General features: G+C 41.6%; 2 protein-coding genes across 8 annotated transcripts in view; one reads left to right on the top strand and one right to left on the bottom strand.

The window, feature by feature from the left end:
- The window catches only part of zgc:154075 (uncharacterized protein LOC556929 homolog), a 23,722-nt gene extending 12,967 nt beyond the window's left edge, over positions 1–10,755 (top strand). For all 3 annotated transcript variants that reach the window (XM_054781312.1, XM_054781323.1, XM_054781302.1), the window contains 2 exons: positions 7,976–8,137; positions 8,246–10,755. In XM_054781312.1, the coding sequence (XP_054637287.1) occupies positions 7,976–8,137; positions 8,246–8,368 (285 nt within the window). In that variant the 3' untranslated portion in view covers positions 8,369–10,755. The remainder of the gene's footprint in view (positions 1–7,975; positions 8,138–8,245) is intronic.
- LOC129184846 (outer dynein arm-docking complex subunit 1-like) lies at positions 8,233–20,655 on the bottom strand. Of its 5 annotated transcripts, XM_054781276.1 has the most exons (15): positions 20,277–20,655; positions 18,909–18,978; positions 17,714–17,813; positions 16,769–16,958; positions 16,568–16,684; positions 16,379–16,492; positions 15,628–15,695; positions 15,298–15,467; positions 12,942–13,055; positions 12,789–12,871; positions 12,550–12,718; positions 11,637–11,812; positions 11,107–11,210; positions 10,760–10,842; positions 8,233–10,626 (listed from the first exon to the last, which is right to left on the bottom strand). In XM_054781276.1, exons 2-14 carry the CDS (start codon positions 18,946–18,948, stop codon positions 10,764–10,766), a joined length of 1,524 nt encoding a protein of 507 aa, XP_054637251.1. In that variant the 5' UTR covers positions 18,949–18,978; positions 20,277–20,655; the 3' UTR covers positions 8,233–10,626; positions 10,760–10,763. The 5 variants fall into 5 exon arrangements, 4 of the variants coding, with proteins under 4 accessions (XP_054637251.1, XP_054637233.1, XP_054637241.1 ...); XM_054781258.1 differs by having other exon boundaries at positions 8,233–10,842; XM_054781266.1 differs by having other exon boundaries at positions 8,233–10,842; positions 20,338–20,655.

Raw genomic sequence — 20,655 nt, 5'->3', positions numbered from 1 at the left:
AATGACAGTGTGACCTGGAGGGGCGTGATTGGGAGGAACGGCCTCCCCGATCTGAACCCGTGCGGTGTGATGTTGTTGGACTTCTGTGCGAACCACAGTTTGTCCATCACAAACACCATGTTCCAGCATAAGGATGTCCATAAGTGCACATGGCACCAGGACACCCTAGGCCGCAGGTCTATGATCGACTTTGTAGTCGTATCATCAGACCTGCGTCCGCATGTTTTGGACACACGGGTAAAGAGAGGGGCTGAGCTGTCAACTGATCACCACCTGGTGATGAGTTGGATTAGATGGCGGGGGAGGATGCCGGACAGACCCGGGAGACCCAAACGTGTAGTGAGGGTGTGCTGGGAACGTTTGGCAGAGTCTCCAGTTCGTCGAGTCTTCAGCTCTCACCTCCGGCAGAGCTTCTCCTGCATCCCGGGGGAGGACGAGGATATCGAGTCCGAATGGGCTCTATTCCGTGCCTCCATTGCTGAGGCAGCCGATCGGAGCTGCGGCCGCAAGGTGGTCGGTGCCAGTCGTGGCGGAAGGCCCCGAACCCGATGGTGGACACCAGAGGTCAGGGCTGCCGTCAAGCTGAAGAAGGAGTCCTATCGAGCATGGATGGCTTGTGGGACTCCTGAAGCAGCTGACGGGTACCGGCAGGCCAAGCGGCACGCGGCTTCGGCGGTGGTCGAGGCAAAAACTCGGGTGTGGGAGGAGTTCGGTGGGGCCATGGAACACGACTTTCGGTCGGCCTCGAAGAGGTTCTGGCAAACCGTCCGGCGCCTCAGAAAGGGGAAGCAGTGCCCGGTCCACACTGTTTACAGTGGGGACGGGAGCCTGCTGACCTCGACTGAGGATATAGTTGGGCGGTGGAAGGAATACTTTGAGGCCCTTCTCAATCTCACTGACATACCTTCCATAGAGGAAGCAGAGACTGAGGATACGAACGCGGACAGTTCCATCACCGTGGCTGAGGTATCTGGGGTAGTCAAAATGCTCCCCAGTGGCAAAGCTCCGGGGGTGGACGAGTTTCGCCCTGAATTCCTCAAGGCTTTGGATGTTGCGGGACTGTCTTGGCTGACACGTCTCTTCAACATTGCGTGGAAATCGGGAACAGTACCTCTGGATTGGCAGACTGGGGTGGTGGTCCCCCTTTTCAAGAAGGGTGACCGGAGGGTGTGTTCCAACTATAGGGGGATCACACTCCTCAGCCTCCCTGGGAAAGTCTATTCCAGGGTGCTGGAGAGAAGGGTACGACCGTTAATCGAACCTCGGCTACAGGAGGTGCAATGTGGTTTTCGTCCTGGTCGCGGAACACTGGACCAGCTCTACACCCTTGCAAGGGTCCTGGAGGGTACTTGGGAGTTTGCCCAACCGGTCTACATGTGCTTTGTGGACCTGGAAAAGGCATTCGACCGTGTCCCTCGCGGTGTCCTGTGGGGGGTGCTCCGGGAGTATGGGATTGGTGGCGCGCTACTACGTGCCATTCAGTCCTTGTACAACCGGAGCAGGAGCCTGGTTCGCATTGCCAGTAGTAAGTCAAGCCTGTTTCCGGTGAACGTTGGCCTCCGCCAAGGCTGCCCTTTGTCACCGATTCTGTTCATAATTTTCATGGACAGAATTTCTAGGCGCAGCCAAGGTGTCGAGGGAGTCCAGTTCGGGGGCACTAGGATCTCATCTCTGCTATTTGCAGACGATGTGGTCCTGATGGCCTTATCGGGCTGTGACCTGCAGCGTTTACTGGGACGGTTTGCATCTGAGTGTGAAGCTTCTGGGATGAGACTCAGCACCTCCAAATCCGAGGCCATGGTTCTCAGTCGGAAAAGGGTGGATTGCTCCCTCCGGGTTGGGAATGAGGTCCTGCCCCAGGTGGAGGAGATCAAGTATCTCGGGGTCTTGTTCACGAGTGAGGGAAGGTTGGAGCGTGAGGTCGATAGGCGGATCGGCGCAGCGTCTGCAGTAATGCGGTCGCTGTACCGGACCGTCGTGGTGAAGAGAGAACTGAGCCGGAAGGCAAAGCTCTCAATTTACCGATCGATCTATGTTCCCACCCTCACCTATGGTCATGAGCTTTGGGTCATGACCGAAAGAACGAAATCGCGGATACAAGCGGCTGAAATGAGTTTTCTTTGTAGGGTAGCGGGACTCACCCTAAGAGACAGGGTGAGGAGCTCGGTTATCCGAGAGGAGCTCAGAGTAGAGCCGCTGCTCCTTCACATCGAGAGGAGCCAGCTGAGGTGGCTCGGGCATCTAGTCCGGATGCCTCCCGGACACCTCCCTGGTGAGGTGTTTCGGGCATGCCCAGCCGGAGAAGTCCCCGGGGAAGACCTAGGACACGCTGGAGGGATTATGTCTCACAGCTGGCCTGGGAACGCCTCGGTGTCCTCCCGGTGGAGCTGGAGGAGGTGGTCGGGGACCGGGAAGTCTGGGCTTCCCTACTGAGACTGCTGCCCCCGCGACCCGGACCCGGATAAGCGGAGGAAAATGGAATGGAAAAATGGAATGTGATAATAAATAAATAATACAAAATTAAAAACAAGCATGACAGAACAATCATTGTAATGATCAAGACTCTTCTGCCTTGTATTTAGTATACACCAACTGTTTGTATTGTTTTAATTTGCTCATCTCTGTACATTGTTTGAGTTCCTTATTCAATCCGTTCCATAATTGAATTCCACATACTGAAATGCTGTGGTTTTTCAGCGTAGTTCTCGCGTATAAATGTTTTAAATTAGATTTTCCCCTAAGATCATATTTCTCCTCTCATAGATTATGTTGTCTATAGCAGTAGTAATTTCCTCCGTGATTTCGATCAGTGCCATTGAAGTTGAAATGTTAGCTCTGTATCCGTATTGACTACCTGCCAGTAAATCGTTATTATGAATACATTTGTCCAACGTCTTATTGAATAGATTCTCGCTAATTTTAGAAAATTGAGGTAATAAGGAAACTTGTCGGTAATTTGTTAATTGATGTTTATCTCCTTTTTTTAAAAATTGGAACCACTTTTGCTATTTTCATTTTGTTAGGAAATATTCCAGTCTGAAATGATAAGTTACTAATATACTGTATGTTTACGCTTCTACGATCTCACTGATAACCCTTTTAATTGTTACCATTTGGATTCCATTACAATCAGTTGATGTTTTTGCCTTAAAAGTTTTACAATGTCAATGATTTCCTTTTTAGTTACCACAGTGGGAAACATAGAATTTAAATTAACAAACTAAGAATCAAGTTTATTTGTAGTTCTAAACATAAATAAGGTGTTTTGACTCACTTTTGTCTCTTCTACAAGGTTATGCTATTTCTACAGCATCTCTCACAACATCATGTGCAAATAATATGCAAATGAGTCACATCACATCTAGCGACTTCTTGGACAGCTAATAGCTACTTTTCTTACTGAGGAGTTGGCAACAATGACTTTTGGAGGGTTTTCCAGCATGCCGCCTTTTTAACGTCATGCCACAGCATCTCAATAGAATCCATGTCAGGACTTTGACTAGGCCACTCCAAAGTCTTCATTTTGTTCTTCTTCAGCCATTCAGAGGTGGACTTGCTGGTGTGTTTTGGATCATTGTCCTGCTGCAGAACCAAAGTTGGTTTCAGCTCAGAGGTCGTGAACAGATGGTCGGACATACTCCTTCAGGATTTTTTGATAGACAGCAGAATTCATGGTTCCATTTATCACCGTAAATCTTCCAGGTCTTGAAGCAGCAAAACATCCCCGGACCATCACACTACCACCACCATATTTTACCGTTAGTATGATGTTCCTTTTCTGAAATGCAGCATTACTTTTACGCCAGATGTAATGGGACACACACCTTCCAAAAAGTTAAACTTTTGTCTCGTCAGACCACAAAGTATTTTCCTAAAAGTCTCAGGGATCATCAAGATGTTTTCTGACAAAATTGAGACGAGCCTTAATATTCTTTGTGTTCAGCAGTGGTTTTCATCTTGGAACTCTGCCATGTAGGCCATTTTTGCCCAGTGTCTTTCTTATGGTGGAGTCATGAACACTGACCTTAACAGAGGCAAGTGAGGCCTGTAGTTCTTTTAAGTTACATTTAAGTGTGACAAACATGCAAAAATAAAATAAAATCAGGAAGGGTGCAAACATTTATTCACACCACTGTACTTACAATGTTACTCAACAATTGGCTTGTGATAAATTTCATAGTAAGCCTAAAGCTTTCCACGTTAAGTCCAGGCGCAAACTTCAGGCTAAGCTTTGTTGTGCTATCATCATTTCATTAGATTATGTGTATATTTCTGTTACGTGACTGTAGAACCACTGTTGCCAACTCCTCAGGAAGAAAAGTAGGCATTGGTGTGTCCTCGAAGTAGCAACAACTCGCTAGATGATGTCATTGGCTAATTTGCATGTTGTTTGTATATGATGTTGTAATAGATGCTTTGGGAAAAAAGCATAGCCTTGGAGACAAAAGTGAGTAAAAACATCTTAATTATGTTTTGAACTACAAATAAACTTGAGTCTTAGTTTGTTCATTTAAAATTTAATCTCAGCCAGCGCCTTTCAAAGTCTAGACAGCGTAACTATTACATTCGGACTCGCAACCAGCCTCCACCTCTTATTTTGTAGTTAGGACTAGTTGTTTAACTTATCATACATCGTTCTCCCATCACATGTTCTGACACAGTGGCAGGTAAGTGACAGAGTCCGAATGAGGCTTGAGTGTAATGAGTAGTAAGTTAATGAAGATTAAGAAACATTTACATTTTAGATCCTGCTCTGTAAAACAGGCCGAGATCCACCCCAGTGGTATTGCGCCTCATGCATGTATGATCCATGGATGCGTGGTGCTCCACTATGATCTCTGTGTGCCACGGGAGCTGACAGTCCACTGACAACTTGTGACTGCTTTGGGGCAGGGCGGACGTCTCGGTAGCACCCGCCTGAAGCCTCACGGTGCAAGGAGAACAGAGCAGAAAGGCGACGGAGCATTAAGTTGTTAATTGCTCCGTGTGCATTATATAAACCAATTAGGTGAATTTGATGATTATTTTGTGCATTAAGAGTGTTTAATCTTGAAGATTTCGCAGCGCAGTATTTTTGTACTTCTGCTTATTTTTACTACTTTATCATGATTGCTAATCTTTTCCTTTCAATTTGGTATTAAATGCATACTTAAACCATAGACATCGTAGTGGACAAAAAAGTGAAGCTCAAATTCAGTCAATTCATGCAGAAGCATGCCAACGTCAGATGGGAATAAAAGATATATAATAATAATAGATGATTACTTATCTATTTATCAGCGCTTCTGCAAAACTATCAAAATGTGACCTAGGATTACTATAAAATTAATGAACCAATTAATTATATTCAATAGTTCAAGTTAATGAAGATAAAAAAAAGCTTTAAAAGGGGTACGTGACTGTAAAAAGTTTGGGAACCATTGGTGTACAACGTGCAGGGATTTTTGACCGGACAGCAAGTGTAATGGATATGGAGGGAAATGTGGCATTTCAGACCTGCTGCTGTTCCCCATGTGTTTTAATGAACACATCATTTAGCATCATGTTTTACTGCGTTTACATTTGATGACGGTGTGGCCATTGGCGTGTTTATATTCTGTCAGCATGTTGTGATATGCTATACAGGTGGAGTTTATGTGCTTTTATGTGAGTCTGCTAGCTTTAGGCCATAAGCCAAAATGTGTGTGTGTGTGTGTGTGTGTGTGTATATATATATATATAATCAATTGGAAAAATTAATCAATTGGAAAAATTGCTAGAATTTGCCTTTTTCACATTTGGATCTTAATTAGGTTTTAAGTAGAGCTACAATATGCTAAAACAAGGGGGAGTGAGACAAAAAGCATTTTGAAAAAGTAATGTATTGAAAACAACAATTAAACTGAAATAGGCTGTTTATCAGCTGATCAAAACTTTAAGACCATCGCACAAAAAATAACCAAACCTCTCCAAAGTAGAACAAAAAATTTTCTGAGTAGGACTCAGTAATGAGTAGCTGCACCGTTCTTGTTAATCACTTCAAAAATGGGTTTGGGCATGCTTGATGCGAGTGTTTCCAGGAGGCTAGTGGGAACATTGCTCCAAGTGGTGAAGATGGCTTCACGAAGGGCATCAACTGTGTGGACCCGATGGCCATTTTTATAAACTTCCCTTGCCATCCATCCCCAAATGTTCTCTATGGGATTTAAGTGAGGGGAACATGCAGGATGGTCCAAAAGAGTGATGTTATTCTCCCTGAAGAAGTCTTTGGTCAAGCGAGCATTGTGAACTGCAGTGTTGTCCTGTTGAAAAACCCAGCTGTTACCACACAGACGAGGGCCCTCAGTCATGAGGGATGCCCGCTACATCTGCCATTGAGAGCCATTATCCACAAATGGCAAAAACATGAAACAGTGGTGAACCTTTCTAGGAGTGGCTGGCCAACCAAAATTACCCCAAGAGCAGCGACGACTCATTCAAGAAGTTACAAAAGACCCCACAAAAACATTCAAAGAACCGCAGGCCTCACTTGCCTCAGTTAAGGTCAGTGTTCATGACTCCACCATAAGCAAAAACGGCCTGCATGGCAGAGTTCCAAGACCAAAACCACTACCGCACAAAAAGAACATTAAAGTAAAGGCTCGTCTCAATTTTGCCAGAAAACATCATGATGATCTCCAAGACTTTTGGGAAAATACTCTGTGGTTTGATGAGACAAAAGTTGAACTTGTTGGAAGGTGTGTTCTGAAACCAACTTTGGTTCTGCAGCAGGACAATGATTCAAAACACACCAGCAAGTCCACCTCTGAATGGCTGAAGAAGAACAAAATGAAGACTTTGGAGTGGCCTAGTCAAAGTCCTGACATGGATTCTATTGAGATGCTGTGGCATGACCTTAAAAAGGCGGCATGCTGGAAAACCCTCCAAAAGTCATTGTTGCCAACTCCTCAGTAAGAAAAGTAGCTATTAGCTGTCCAAGAAGTCGCTAGATGATGTGACTCATTTGCATATTATTTGCACATGATGTTGTAAGAGATGCTGTAGGAAAAGCATAACGACGAAGACTTTGGAGTGGCCTAGTCAAAGTCTTGACCTGAATCCTATTGAGATGCTGTGGCATGACCTTAAAAAGGCGCTTCATGCTCAAAAACCCTCCAATGTGGTTGAATTCAAATAATTCTGCAAAGATGAGTGGGCCAGAATTCCTCCACAGCGTTGTAAGAGACTCATTGCAAGTTATTGTAAACACTTGATTGCAGTTGTTGCTGCTAAGGGTGGCCCAACCAGTTATTAGGTTTAGGGAGCAATCACTTTTTCACACAGGGCCATGTGGGTTTGGATTTTTTTTCTCCCTTAATAATAAAACGTTTCATTTAGAAACTGCATTTGGTGTTCAGTTGTGTTGTCATTGACTAATATTTAAATTTGTTTGATGATCTGAACCATTTAAGAGTGACAAGCATGCAAAAAAAATAAGAAATCAGGAAGGGGGCACAACACTGGAAGGATGAAAATTTGGCAAAACTTGCACTACAATTGTGCTGCCTGTGCTATTATTTTTTTTTCTGACAGATATATGGGGTGCTGTTATTTAACCCCAAAGTTTGACCCCATAAATCAGATTCACTTGGAATTTCTCACAAAGCCTGATGAGCACAAAAAAAACACTGTAACTTTAGGGTATTTAGCCAGATCACCACAATATTTGGGACTGAAAATTTGAGGATGGGTGGAAAAACATGGCCACCGTCAAACAAAATGTATTTGCATGTTCACGGGTGGAACTTAGCAACCATTTGGCCACAAGTCATTGAACATTTGCTCATTATAAAACTTCAAGGACATCTGTATTACATGTATGCTAGCATGTCTTCCAAAGCATTTTGAAAACCCAAAAGGGGCGCCACAAATGTCATTTACACATAAGTGTACAATGTATCTATTGCATTATCACTTGGTATCAATTTACAACATTAGAAATGACTTGTCTTTTCAGGGGGAGTTGTCGTTTTCAGACAATGAGATTCGCGTCTTCGATTTTCTAACCCAGAAAAACACCAAATACGTGGCAAAAGTGGATGCCCCTGAGGGGTTTGGCTTGGCTGGACACGGTGAAGCAGATTACCACCTTATGGACTCCTTCATTTCTGCTGTGACTGTGAGTGCCCATTGATTCCACGTGTGATTTATCTGAATCATTTTTAGTACAATATTGTTAAGGCTTGTACTAATGCAATCGATTCGGATATTATGTGTTTGCATGCAGAATAATGACCCATCATTGATCATTTCTGGTGCTGAGGAGTCACTGAGGAGCCACTTGCTGGTGTTTGAAGCGGAGCGTTCAAGACGGGAAGGCAGAGTCATTGACATTGACTACTCTGGATGATCTCTTAAACTGCAATTGGGTGGAATGTTATTGATTTACTTAGATTACTTGGGAATTGTGCAGGGGTGCCACCATGGGAAAAAAAAATCACAATGGACCCCACTGGGCAGCTATTGTCAAAACATCTTGGAATTGTCCATGGGCCCTTGGAATTGTCGAACTCCCCCAATATGGCGCCACTGCATGGAGGCACTTATATTTCAGCTTGGTAAAAGTGAGTACACTACTCACATTTCGCAAATATTTTACAAAACTTTGAACATTGATACAAAGTAGACTATAAAGTAGTCAGTGTACAGCTTGGATAACAGTGGAAATTTGCTGTTCCCTCAAAATAACTCAACACACAACCATTAATGTCTAAGCCGCTGGCAACAAAAGTGAGTAGATCCCGGGGCCGGCTCTACACCGGGGCAAGGGAAGGAGGGGGGATCAACCCTCCCCCCAAATAAATGGCAAAATTTTAGAGGTGAAAACTCTGTCAGAAAAAGCCCAAGACAGCTCCCCTCATCTCTCATCCCCGTGGTTGCGCTACATGTGTCTTCACATCCAAGATCCAAGTCATTTCTATAGCATTTCGGTACAGCTTCAGCTCAGATTCCAAACTATTCTGACATTCATTCAACGTTTCAGTATATTTCCGCAGCATTTCAGTCCAGCTTCAGCTTCCAAACAGATGCTACGTTCACTCTATATTTCGATTTCCGTACCTTTTGAAAGCATTTCAATTTCACTTCAGCTTTTCAGCATTCACGCGCAATGTCTAGATGTCTTGCTCTACATTACGATTGCCATCACCCTGAAACCGAGCTGCACCGCGGTGGCCAAGGCCATAGAGCACTCAACAGGACAGCTTCCTCTCAGAAAAGGCCTTGCCATGAGTACTGCCAGCATTGTTGCAGAGATTGAAGGGGTCGGGGGTCAGCCTGCCAGTGCCCAGACAATATGCCACACTCGACATCAAATTGGTCAGCATGCTGTCATCCCAGAAGGAAGCCTCTTCTAAAGATGATGCACAACAAAGCCTGCAAACAGTCTGCTGAAGATGATCAGACAAAGGACATGGCCTACTGGAACCATGTCCTTTGGTCTGATGAGACCAAGATAAAGAAAAGCATTCCTGAGGCAGCCTGTGAAGCTCTACTGAACTCAATGCCCTAGCGAGTTAAGGCAGTGTTAGAAGATAATGGTATCCCCTGTAAATATTGACACTTAGGACACAATTTGGACATTTTCATTTGGGGTGTACTCACTTTTGTTGGCTGCGGTTTTTACATAAATTGATGTGTGCTGAGTTATTTTGAGGGGACATCAAATTTACACTGTTATACAATTGGTACACTGACTACTTTACACAGTAAGTATTGTTTTTTTCGTATTATCCCTTGAAAATATATTATAAAATATTTTCCAAAATGTGAGCGGTGTCCTCCCTTTTGTGAGATACTGTAACAGCAGTTTGTCCTTATTTTTTAATAGTCACATTATCAACAGCTTCAACATAGCATCATCAGGTATCATGTTTCACTGAACTGTTTTAAAAAGAGTCTTATTCAAGCATGCAGGCTTTTAAGATGCTGGTGCCGGTAATTACAGTAATAAGAATTATATTGTGGAATGAATGTATGACGCAAGGATGCTGTGCATGAGTATAGCGCTATAACCGGATCATGAATATTTAAAGGAGCAAGTTGTGTAAACAGTCATTTCCAAGTGAGCCTGTAAATTTACCACAGAACGCTGCAGCAAGTTTTTAAAATGCTTCGTCTGAATATTAGTAGCAGAGTAACCTTTTTAGCATTGAGCTTTTACGTAATTGTATTCACAGCCATAATCTTTGTTTCATTTCATTGCTTTCTACTAAAATTAATGCTAAAAGTAGAAGCCTCACATGCATGTGTTTTACACGGACAAAACATTGACAGTTTCATTTGGAAGTCCACAAATTATTAGTCTTTCTCACAGAAACTTGTGGCTTTCTGCAGTCACAGCTCATCACTACAAGTCCAGTCCAGGAGCAGTTCATCCAGGGTCTCATTGGTTAAAAAAAAAAAAAAGCTTCAAGAACCCATATTAAAAGTGAACATGTGCACTTAAGATGGAGAAAAAAAAATCAGATGCACAGTGGTCCACATGGAAACGGCCATCCTCAGTGTTCAATCCTGAATGGCCAATGCAAGCCAATGCAGAGCAACTAATGTTGGTGCATATATAGTACATGAGTCCTATGGTTCCACCTGTCTTCTTTTACTGTGGCTCTTTGAGGACAACATAAGTCAATTAGCGATGTGTGTCATCAGCTCTCTTGTAAAGCTCAAGGAAGTATGGATGCATTATGTGAGCCACAAATAAAATAAGCTTTCCTGTCGGTGGCTGTCTCAGTGTACTCACCCACTTATGTGCTGTTATAAGAAGCTGTCCTTTCATTAGCTCCTCTGCTTCCTGAACGGCTGCCTTTGCGGGCCTTGTCTTCACTGCATATCACAATATACAAACAATTCATACATGTTATCAATAATTACCAATGTTATCGCAAGTTATCAGTGAACACAAATATGAAACACAATATGAACATATTGTACTGGGACAGCTGAAGTCAATGAAAACGGCAGCTACTGTGGCTCCTTTTCAGACTTTTGTTCATGTAGTGTAAATCTATATAGTTGGTAGGTGTCATCTACAGTGGGCTAAATAATGATTTGATCCCCAGATGATTTTGCAAGTTAATCAAGACTTACTCTGGTGTTGGTGTTGAAGCTGCTGTGGACAAGTTGACTGCTGGGGCGTTCCCCTTCCCCCGCAGTTGATCTGCTATTGAGCTAAAGCCGTCACTAGCGAGGTCCTGATTGTGAGAAAGCAGGACAAAATAAAACATTGACCATCTCATTAGGGTCACTAGTAAGCCAGAGCCTATCCCAGTTGACTATGAGTGAGAGGCGGGGGACACCCTGGACTAGGTGCCAGCCAATCGCAGGGCACAGATAGAAAAATAACCATTCACACTCACATTCAGATTCATACTTCCAATGAACCTAACATGCATATTTTTGTGATGTGGGAGAAAGCTGGAGTATGCAGGGAAAACCCATGCACACACAGGGAGAACATGCAAACTCCACACAGAGATGCCCAAATGGAAATGTTAACCCTCCTGGCCTGACTGTACAACACTGTACCCACTAGGCTACCATGTGGCAATGTTTATGTTCAATGCTCATTATTATTAATGTTAATTTAAGTTGCTGTGTCTCATGACAGGTGCACATACACACTGTGTTAAGTTCTCCTGGAAGAGAAGGACGGACTGCAGATTTAGGAGGCCATTGACTTTGTCCTCCACCATCCTCAGGCACGCTGTCATGTGCTCATCCAGGGCTCTGTCACTGGAGCCAAGTGTTCTTATCTCAGACCTTTCACAGCAGATACGCAGTAATGATTGGATACCTAGAAAAAAAGAAGTTGTGAAGTTCCAAATCTGATGGATGATGCATATAAAATGCCAAAAGGGGGGCACATTAGAGAACATAGAAATAGAGAATGGATAAATACATTCATTAACGATTAGGGATCTATAAAATATGTTGAACACTTTAAGTGGCAACTATTCTCCTTATTTTTTCTATTTCTTACTTTAATTCTGTCCAGTAACAAATGTGTTGTACTTGGTGTATCGAAATATGCTAGCAGGACAGATACATGTGCAAATTCTTCTGCAAAAATATGCTATAAGGACAACTGGGTCGTATGGGATTACACCTACAGGATGTGAGTATGGAAGAAAATAAGGATTATTTGATGCGGTTGAGGTCAGCATTCTGTGCGAGTTCTTCCACACCAAACCCATCCAAGCATACCCTTTTATGGACCTTGCTTTGTGCACAAGCCATGCTAGAAGAGAAAATGACCTTGCCCAAACTGTTTGCATAAAATTGGAAGCATAGAATTGTCCAAAAGGGAGCAAACATGAGATGTACTCCAAACATTGATTAACAACTTGACTGAAGTGTGTGCGACAACTTTTGTCTATACAGTATACAAGGAGAGGATCACCAAACTTGTCCTGAATTGTATAATGTTATAAAAACTTGCTTTTACTGTACAGGTATATGATTGAATTTAGTGTTTTACGGTGTCCAAAGGCTGATATAAATTGGTATAAATGCTTGTATGCTCCGTTGTACCTGTTTTAAGAAGATGTTGGATATTATCCTTCAAGTGAATTTGCTTTTGGTAATCAGACACCTGCTCCTCGATAGCCTCTTGCTTGGTGAAAATGGCCATCTGAAGAGTTTTGCGGTCCTCTTCCTGCTGTTTCTGCTCCGCCACAAAGAGCTCGCTCTCCTTGTAAAGCTTCAGTTAAAAAACAAAGCACAGTGTTACATGGCGTTAAACTTCTCAATTCAACTAGAACAGCACTAACTTGAGTGATCTGCTGTTTAACGGCTTCGACTTCCCAGTGTTGATAGTTGATAAAGCCCAGTACAGAATAGTTCTCCTCTTCGACTGATGAAAAGAACATCACAGGATGTAGTGTAACATTCACAACGCATTCAGTATTTTCAATTTGACCTACGTTGTAAGTAGTTCTGCACTAGTGAGTCCAGGTCATTTTCTCCCGTCTCTATGAGAATTCTTCTTATCGTGTCTTCATGAAGGGTCAACTTCTCTAGCTGCTCCAGCAGATCCTCTGTTTACATGACATCAAGAAGTATCATTCTATCTTTTATATATCATTTATATACTATATAATTTCAATCATCATGACATTGTGATCAATTGCCTGCACAAACACGAGCCTAAACAGGACTGAAATGTGACCGTCTGCTGTAGTCAATATACAGTAACTTGCTTTGCTCAGATAGTGAACAAAAATAAGGGCCTTTTTTTTGTTTTCTGTGCTTATTCCTAGCCGTGATTAGTGAACTTTTCCACCGTTTGTGTTTATTTTTACAAGAAGTAAAAAACAAAAAAAACATGCCACTTGTAAACTGATAAGGCCGGTGGCAACCTTCAATATCAAAGGCCCCAAAAGTTGCACAATTTGAGGAAAAAATATGCCTCAACAAATAATCAGCTCAGTGAACATCAAAAAGGATATTTTGCTTTTCCTTTGGCTTTTTTGTGGTGCCACCAAAGAAGGTTAGGCGTTAGCTCTTGGGGAAGAGTAGCTTGGCTTTACAGCATTTTAATTTGATTATACAGTGGTTTCATTTGATTGACAGTTAGCAATGTTTAACTTACTTCATACACGGGCCTTCAGGAGATCCAATCCACCTCTTAATACCACCACTGCCACTATTATACAAACCACCAATAATATACATCCATCGATTTTCTATACCACTTCTCCTCTCGGGTCACGGGGGTATGCTGGAGCCTATTTCAGCTGACTTCGGGCGACAGGGGGGTACACCCTGGACTGGTCGCCACCCAATCGCATATAGACAAACAACCATTCACACTCACATTAATACCTATGGACAATTTAGAGTCACCAATTAACCTAACCTGCATGTTTTTGTGGGAGGAAACCAGAGTACCCAGAGAAAACACTCCACAGGCACACAGAAAATGCCCCAGGGGCGAATCGAACCCAGGTCTTCCCGATCTCCAGACTGTGACTGTGTGGTCAAGGTGCTAACCACTAGACCACTGCGCGGCCCCAATTATATACATAAATGCAATATAAGAATGTATGGCATTACAGAATTGGGGACAAATAACATTATTACTAAAGCAACAAGCCCAGTTACCTGTTGTGTTCTACATGACATGGACTTCTGTTTTGGTTTTCTTTTGTTCTTACATTGTTTCTTGTTTGGTGCTCTTAATTTGTTTTTTTGTTTCCTGCTTTCGGATCACGTGCAAGAGCTTTGCTTCTGCTGGTATGGGCTGGCAGAAGCACCTGTTGGTAATTGTTAATCAGGCTACTATTTAGTTTACTTTGGACACTCTGCTAGTCGTCTCATTCTTGGTTGCTGTTGTGCAGATTTGCTGCATTTGCCATTGACATTTCCAGCCTGCTTTATTATTGCATTTAGCTGGGCTCAAAAGTCAAGTCTTTGCATTCCTGCCTTTTTGTATTTTATGACAAACATTTATGTGGACTTTTGTTCCTTGCGAGTCTCTCTCTTTTTCACAGAAGTAAAAGACATGATTAATGGCACCTGCACAATGTCCGTGAATCCTGGGGTGGCGCTACATGCTATAATAGCAGAACATGACAATACCCTTTATCTTCATTTAGATCAACTATAAACAACTCCAAAACTCTACACTATAGCATCCTCTGGAGCAGATCAGAATTAATATTATTCTAATAACATGACAAAAAATGAAACTGAATGAAATCAAATGAAATAAAATACATCACATTCAACACATCACACCCTTTCCCAGGCTGTCCATGTCGATGTACTGTATATATATTTCTATATGCTTGTTCATATAACGCACACAGGGCACTGAACAACACCGTGTCTGTCTCCTCTCGTGTCGTAGCAGGAAAGCGCTGCGCTGTTCGTGTGATGATGCATTCAAGCGCAATGGTGAGTTTGAGGGTTAGGAATAGGCTTTCAGACACGCGCCAGCACTACTGATTCTGAAGGCACTGTGCTGATTGCATTGACATGGCAACATATAGAAGCTGAAATCTGATTGCACAAAAAAAAATGTAACATACACATACATGCACTGGAAGCATTGCAGCCAAGAGACAAGCTCCGAAATGAGGATAATAGACTGGTGGGAATAAATTAATACAATTACATAGAACAAATACTATAATTGAATTTGTAAATGTAGGCCAGTGCTTCTAATAGTGTTTGGTCCAGCAGAGAAGGCTTTGCTGGCCCTGATGGCACACTACTACTTAAAACCTGTAAAGTTGAAACTGATTTTTGTAACCAAATAAAGTGAAAAAAAATCACCTCTGTCATGATCTGAGCCCTCGTCAGAAGCATTCTTCACGTTCACCATAGCCTCAAGGTTGCAGTGCGTGGAGATCTCGTGCTCCAAGTTGGTTGTTGTTTGCGTGTACTGCGCTTCAAACTGAGCCTTTTGCTCTTTCAGCTTCTTCTGCTTTACTTGGATTCCAACACTAGGTGTCGCCACAACACAGTCACAGGGAACAGGTCACTTCATACCATTAAAATTAAATAAAAATAAAATAAATTTAAATAAAAGGTGTTCACCTGGTGTTGTTGGCTTTAGTACACATAGTACTCAAAATAAAATAACGTAAATTAAAAGGGGTTCACCTGGCATTGTTAGCTTTAGTACACATAGCACTCAAGTCCGAAATTTCCTTGCGAATGGCTTGCAGCTCCTGGAGGGGACAACATCATCAGCATCAGGCATTTGCTCTTTAATAACCTTTTTTACACAATTCCCTTGAAACTCTCTAAGTTTCCTAATTCAAACGAAGCAAGAGTAAATGATGTACTTGTATGTTCACTGTTAAAGGTGCTGTCTACTGTGGTTAGGTACTGCATGGCGGAGCACTTTTCCAATTTCAAACTTCCTGCTCCGACATTGCATGCCACGCCCCAGGCAACAGATGAATTTTTGGTTTGATTCTCCCTTGGGCATTTCTGTGTGGAGTTTGCATGTTCTCCCCATGTTCTCCAGGTACTCCGGTTTCCTCCCACATTCCAAAAACATGCATGTTAGCTATCATTGACTGTATAACCTACCATAACCACACAATGACTCCAAATTTCCAGTCGCTTCTCTGAGACTGCTTTTGTGAATGTGCGCGAGCTACGGACATGTGCTTGAATGCGAGCCAATCATTTTATTTGGGCCAAACTTTAATTTTTAAATGTAAACAAAATGTAACTTTGAATTGTGACAAATACAGACATTTATTTGTTCTTTTAAACCACTACTGTACTGGTAACATATGCTAGCCAGGGGTGTAAAAATGTGTAAAAAATGAGCAATTTGGAGCCGAAGAGGGACAGCACCTTTAATAGGCCAGACACATGCGTAAACAAAGGAGGCACTCACCTTTTTCAGCTGAAGTTGAATTTGCAGGAACTCATTCTTCTCCATCTCCAACATGTCTATTTCCTTCTTTAACTGGCCGTTCCTGATCATCAGTTCATTGAAGCATATGTGACCCTTTCAACAGACACATTACCAGTTTCGGCTGTGTTCAATGTGGTTTTTAACTGATGTTAGAGATGATGCACTTACCTTGTAAAGCTTGTCTTCTTTTGACAAGATATCTTTCATAGAGTTGTCCTCAGATTTGCTATTATGCGGCGCATGTCCCCCCCTCTGTGCTACCAGCTTCCTCTCCCATTCTAAAATCTGTAAAGAAAGCCAACAGTGGGGTGTGAGCCTTCACAAACACTTACTGCAGCATTTGTGACAATTTGTGAGAATGGACCTCACCTGCTTTTTGAAAGATACCAATTTGTTTTTGTTGCTTAGTAGCTCCTCTTCTATACTCTCTTCATTGGACAAAAGGTTTTCGAGATCCTGAGCAGCATTAACTTCCTTCTTTTGGTTACTACTACTCTGTGCGATGGTGAGGATATGTAGTAGTTCCTCTTGCTCATTCTGAAGCCTCTGAATCTCCCTGCTACTTACACAAGGACGAAGACACCACATTTACAAAAGTCATGTATTAGTTCCAAGAGAATTTTGAAAAGTACTATTAACAGCTTTCTAATTTGTTTGTGTATCATAGGGGTGTCAAAACCTTTTTCGAGGACCACGTAATGAAAAATGAAGGTCGCAGGGTCCACTTTTACATTTTTTTTAAACCAGCTCATATAGATATGCAAAGACGATTTTATATTTAAAGAAAAAAAAACAGCCTGCACCTCAGCTTTGTGAACTTTTTCTCCTTACATTAGATTTTTTTGCTTATTTTTCCTTTTACTCTCATACATTTTTTTTCTAATATGATATCCTTATTCTCATATTTTTACTTTATTATTGTAGCATTATAACTTTTACCTTACCTAATATTCCTAAAATTGCAACTTTATTCTTTGTTTTGTTTGTGTCATATGTTATGTTAAAAAATACATATTTAGTCTTTAATCATTCAATTTTATGCTATTTTTTCTCTTAACATTATTCTCCTAATGTTTTGTCTTCATACTTGTATAATTACTGCCCCTTTTTCCATTTTTGTAGTTGTTTTTTAAGTTTCTTGTTTAAATGTATTTTTAGAATGTGCGAGAGCCAAGGCCCCGAGGCCGCCCTTTGGGCACCCCTGTCGTAGCAAAAATATGGCTATTTCTCAAGGAGCTGCACCTGACATTTTAAAAAATGCAGCTCTTCAGCATTGGTAAGGATAGATTGAAAAAAATAAAGGAACCCACTTGCCTGTCTTTCAGGAGGAGGCTTTGGATTTTGTCATCGTATGCCTGCTTGTCTTTCACAGCTTGGCGATATTGTAGTTTTAGTTTATGCAGGTCATTTTCAGCTGCATTCAAAGACAGGCGAAGAAAGTTAGCATGTCTAGCTGTAGGTAAACGAGTCATATATAATACCAGCAGACTCCTAAGAACAGCAGAAAACCCCTGACATATAGAAGATTTTTGACTAGCATTGTTGCAGTAGGCCCTTAAAACAGTACAGGGTTCCTGTCCTACAGGGGATCTTCGGGTTGTTGCATTAAATTACTAAAAACAGCAAAGCATTCCTGCTATATAGAAGATCATTGACTAGACTACTAAAAACAGCAAAGCACTCCTGTCAAATAGAATATGTTCAACTTGCATTTTTGGAGTCCATCTTTAAAAACAGCAGAAGGTTTCTTTCATAAAGACGATCTTTGACTAGGATTTTCGCAGTCGAGTCTTACAAACTGAGGGGTGCTCCCTTAAAATAGAATATCAGGGACTGTATGCAAATCACTCCAAATTACATTTTTGAGCCCACAAAAAATATAACACCACCACCACATGTTAGCCTATGTTACCAATAGTGGTTTAAAAGAACAGGTTGTACAAAAAACTGCATAAAAATTATCATCAATTTTTGTTTGGCAGGAATAAAATAACAGGTGCTCATGGCTATCACTCACCGCTGTCTGGTGTACACGTACATGTGTATGCACATACACAAGAGCAGTCTCAGAGAAGTGACCGACAATTTGGAGTCATTGTGTGGTTATGGTGTATTCTATATATTCAATGATAGCTAATGTTAGCAGCTAAACTTTGCCAAATCGCTAGTTGTTAAACATAACTGGGCGTGCATGACGTCTAACGTACTGTAAGCAGGAAGAGATGGGATGTAATGCTATTCTTACGCTGGCAGCTGAATGAATCTGAAGCATATATCTCTTTTAACATTGCGCTTCCTTGCCCTAATATCTTTTTGACTTTATTCCTGACTACTTGCAACGACATTATACACAAAATAAGAATTCCTGCCTCACGGCCCTTAGCTTTCTGATAGTATGGCCCGCAGAACAATTGAGTTGAATAGCCCTATGGTGAAGGTCTGTATTGGATTTGCATCTTGATTTTAGTAATATTAACCAGAAACTCAAACCACGTGTTCCGTCACTTACGATTTTCCTCCTGTGATCGACCTCTGGCAGACCGTCTCATGTTTCATGAGATTGAGAGCACAACTCCAGACTGAGAAACAACACAATAATGACCTGTTATTGATATTTACATAATTTTTTGAATGATGTCTGCATACTTAATGTCTGTACAGTAAAAGGGTTGACCAATTTGAATGGGACAAAGCTATCCAGTATCATGTAGTGTAACTGTTATAGAGCAAATATATCCTAACCCAGGGGTCACCAACTTTTTTTCTTGTGAGAGCTACTTTTAGAAAATGAAAATGGCCACGAGCTACTCATTTTAAACCCTGTCCTAACCCTATCCTTAAAAATGCTATTTTTTTCATAGGATATTGGGTGTATTTTCATTCGTCTTCATATTTGTTAGGTAGATTACGTCTTCCTCTTCAAGAGTGTTGGACCACATCGACTCAAACGAATTCTTTGAATGTTAAGTCCAACTTTAAACCTTTCAAACTCATGAATCTGAGCTTCAAGACAAGATAAAAGTATGTATTAATTTACTTTAATAGCTATCTGCAGATGAAATTTCATTAAAATCCAATCCGAGAGCTGAAATATGTTTTTTTTGACCGGGAATTACTACATGTGCCGTTTGCATTGTCCTATTTTTAATATGGATGCCTTGATTGTAAATATAAAGCAAAAAACGTATGGTTAGTTGGTATATCATTATAACAAAACCATGCTAAAAATACATAGATTTTCTAAAATATGGAATGGATGGTGGATGTTATACATTCCCGTCATCGATGATAGAGCTAAGTATTTCTTGTAGTTAGTGTGGGGTCAAAAGAATACACAGCGTGCTGCTGCACTGCAGTGTGAGGCATATACATGAAAAATATGACACTTGATTTTCTTCTCTGGATTTTTTGATGATCAAAAAAATGTAAACGGCTACTCTGTTGACTTTTAAAACAAATTTTCACAGCCCAAGTTATGATTTATTTTGTAGTACGGTTGTACTTGCCAAGGTTCTTGGGTCGGTCACAGCTTTTGTCTTCACTCAATGTTAAAGCAATGGGGACCAAAGGCACTATTTTCCGGTATAAAATCTGCTCAAATTTCTTTAATATTTGGTGTAGACGAGTGAACGAGGTATCAAATTAAAGTTCAAGTCATGCTTTATCAGACAGAATTAGTCACAGACTTGATTTTAGATATTTCAAATTTTTTGTACCATTGCTACAGGTATGTTGAATTTTTCAAGTGTAAACATGTGATGTACCTCACTGTCATTTTGTTAAGAACGTTTGACGTAATCTAAACCATTACCATTGACATTTATGCATTATCGAACACAATAACCTTAACTTTTTGTAATAATAAATATAGTTAGACCTGGTAAGTGCTCTTTTGTCGCCCCCTGCTGGATAGAAGTTAGCTGAGGTTGCTAGCTCACGTTAGCAGCACGTCCAACAGGCCACTGAATGCACGTCCGCCTCGTCATTTGGTGACGTCAAGCTAACGGGCTTCTAAAAATTCAAGTCATCAATTATGGTATAGGTTGGTGAAGGCGGGTTACCCTCCTGTCTACTGGCACACGTTGTACGGTAAATGAAGACTGATATTAAACATGCTCGTCACGCTGAAGCTCCGCAGCGGCTGCTGTCGTGACGTCACACGCCCGCCGTGTACTTACTTCCGCGTTTATTACACAGCACGTGGCCCTGTGACACAAAGCACACGGATACATGATGAAATCTTTAACTTGCTTAAA

This window comes from Dunckerocampus dactyliophorus, chromosome 1 (genome assembly GCF_027744805.1).
Source record: "Dunckerocampus dactyliophorus isolate RoL2022-P2 chromosome 1, RoL_Ddac_1.1, whole genome shotgun sequence".
NCBI lineage: Eukaryota > Metazoa > Chordata > Actinopteri > Syngnathiformes > Syngnathidae > Dunckerocampus > Dunckerocampus dactyliophorus.
Note: the sequence above shows the minus strand (reverse complement) of the source record. Positions and strands in the feature narration are given on the sequence as shown.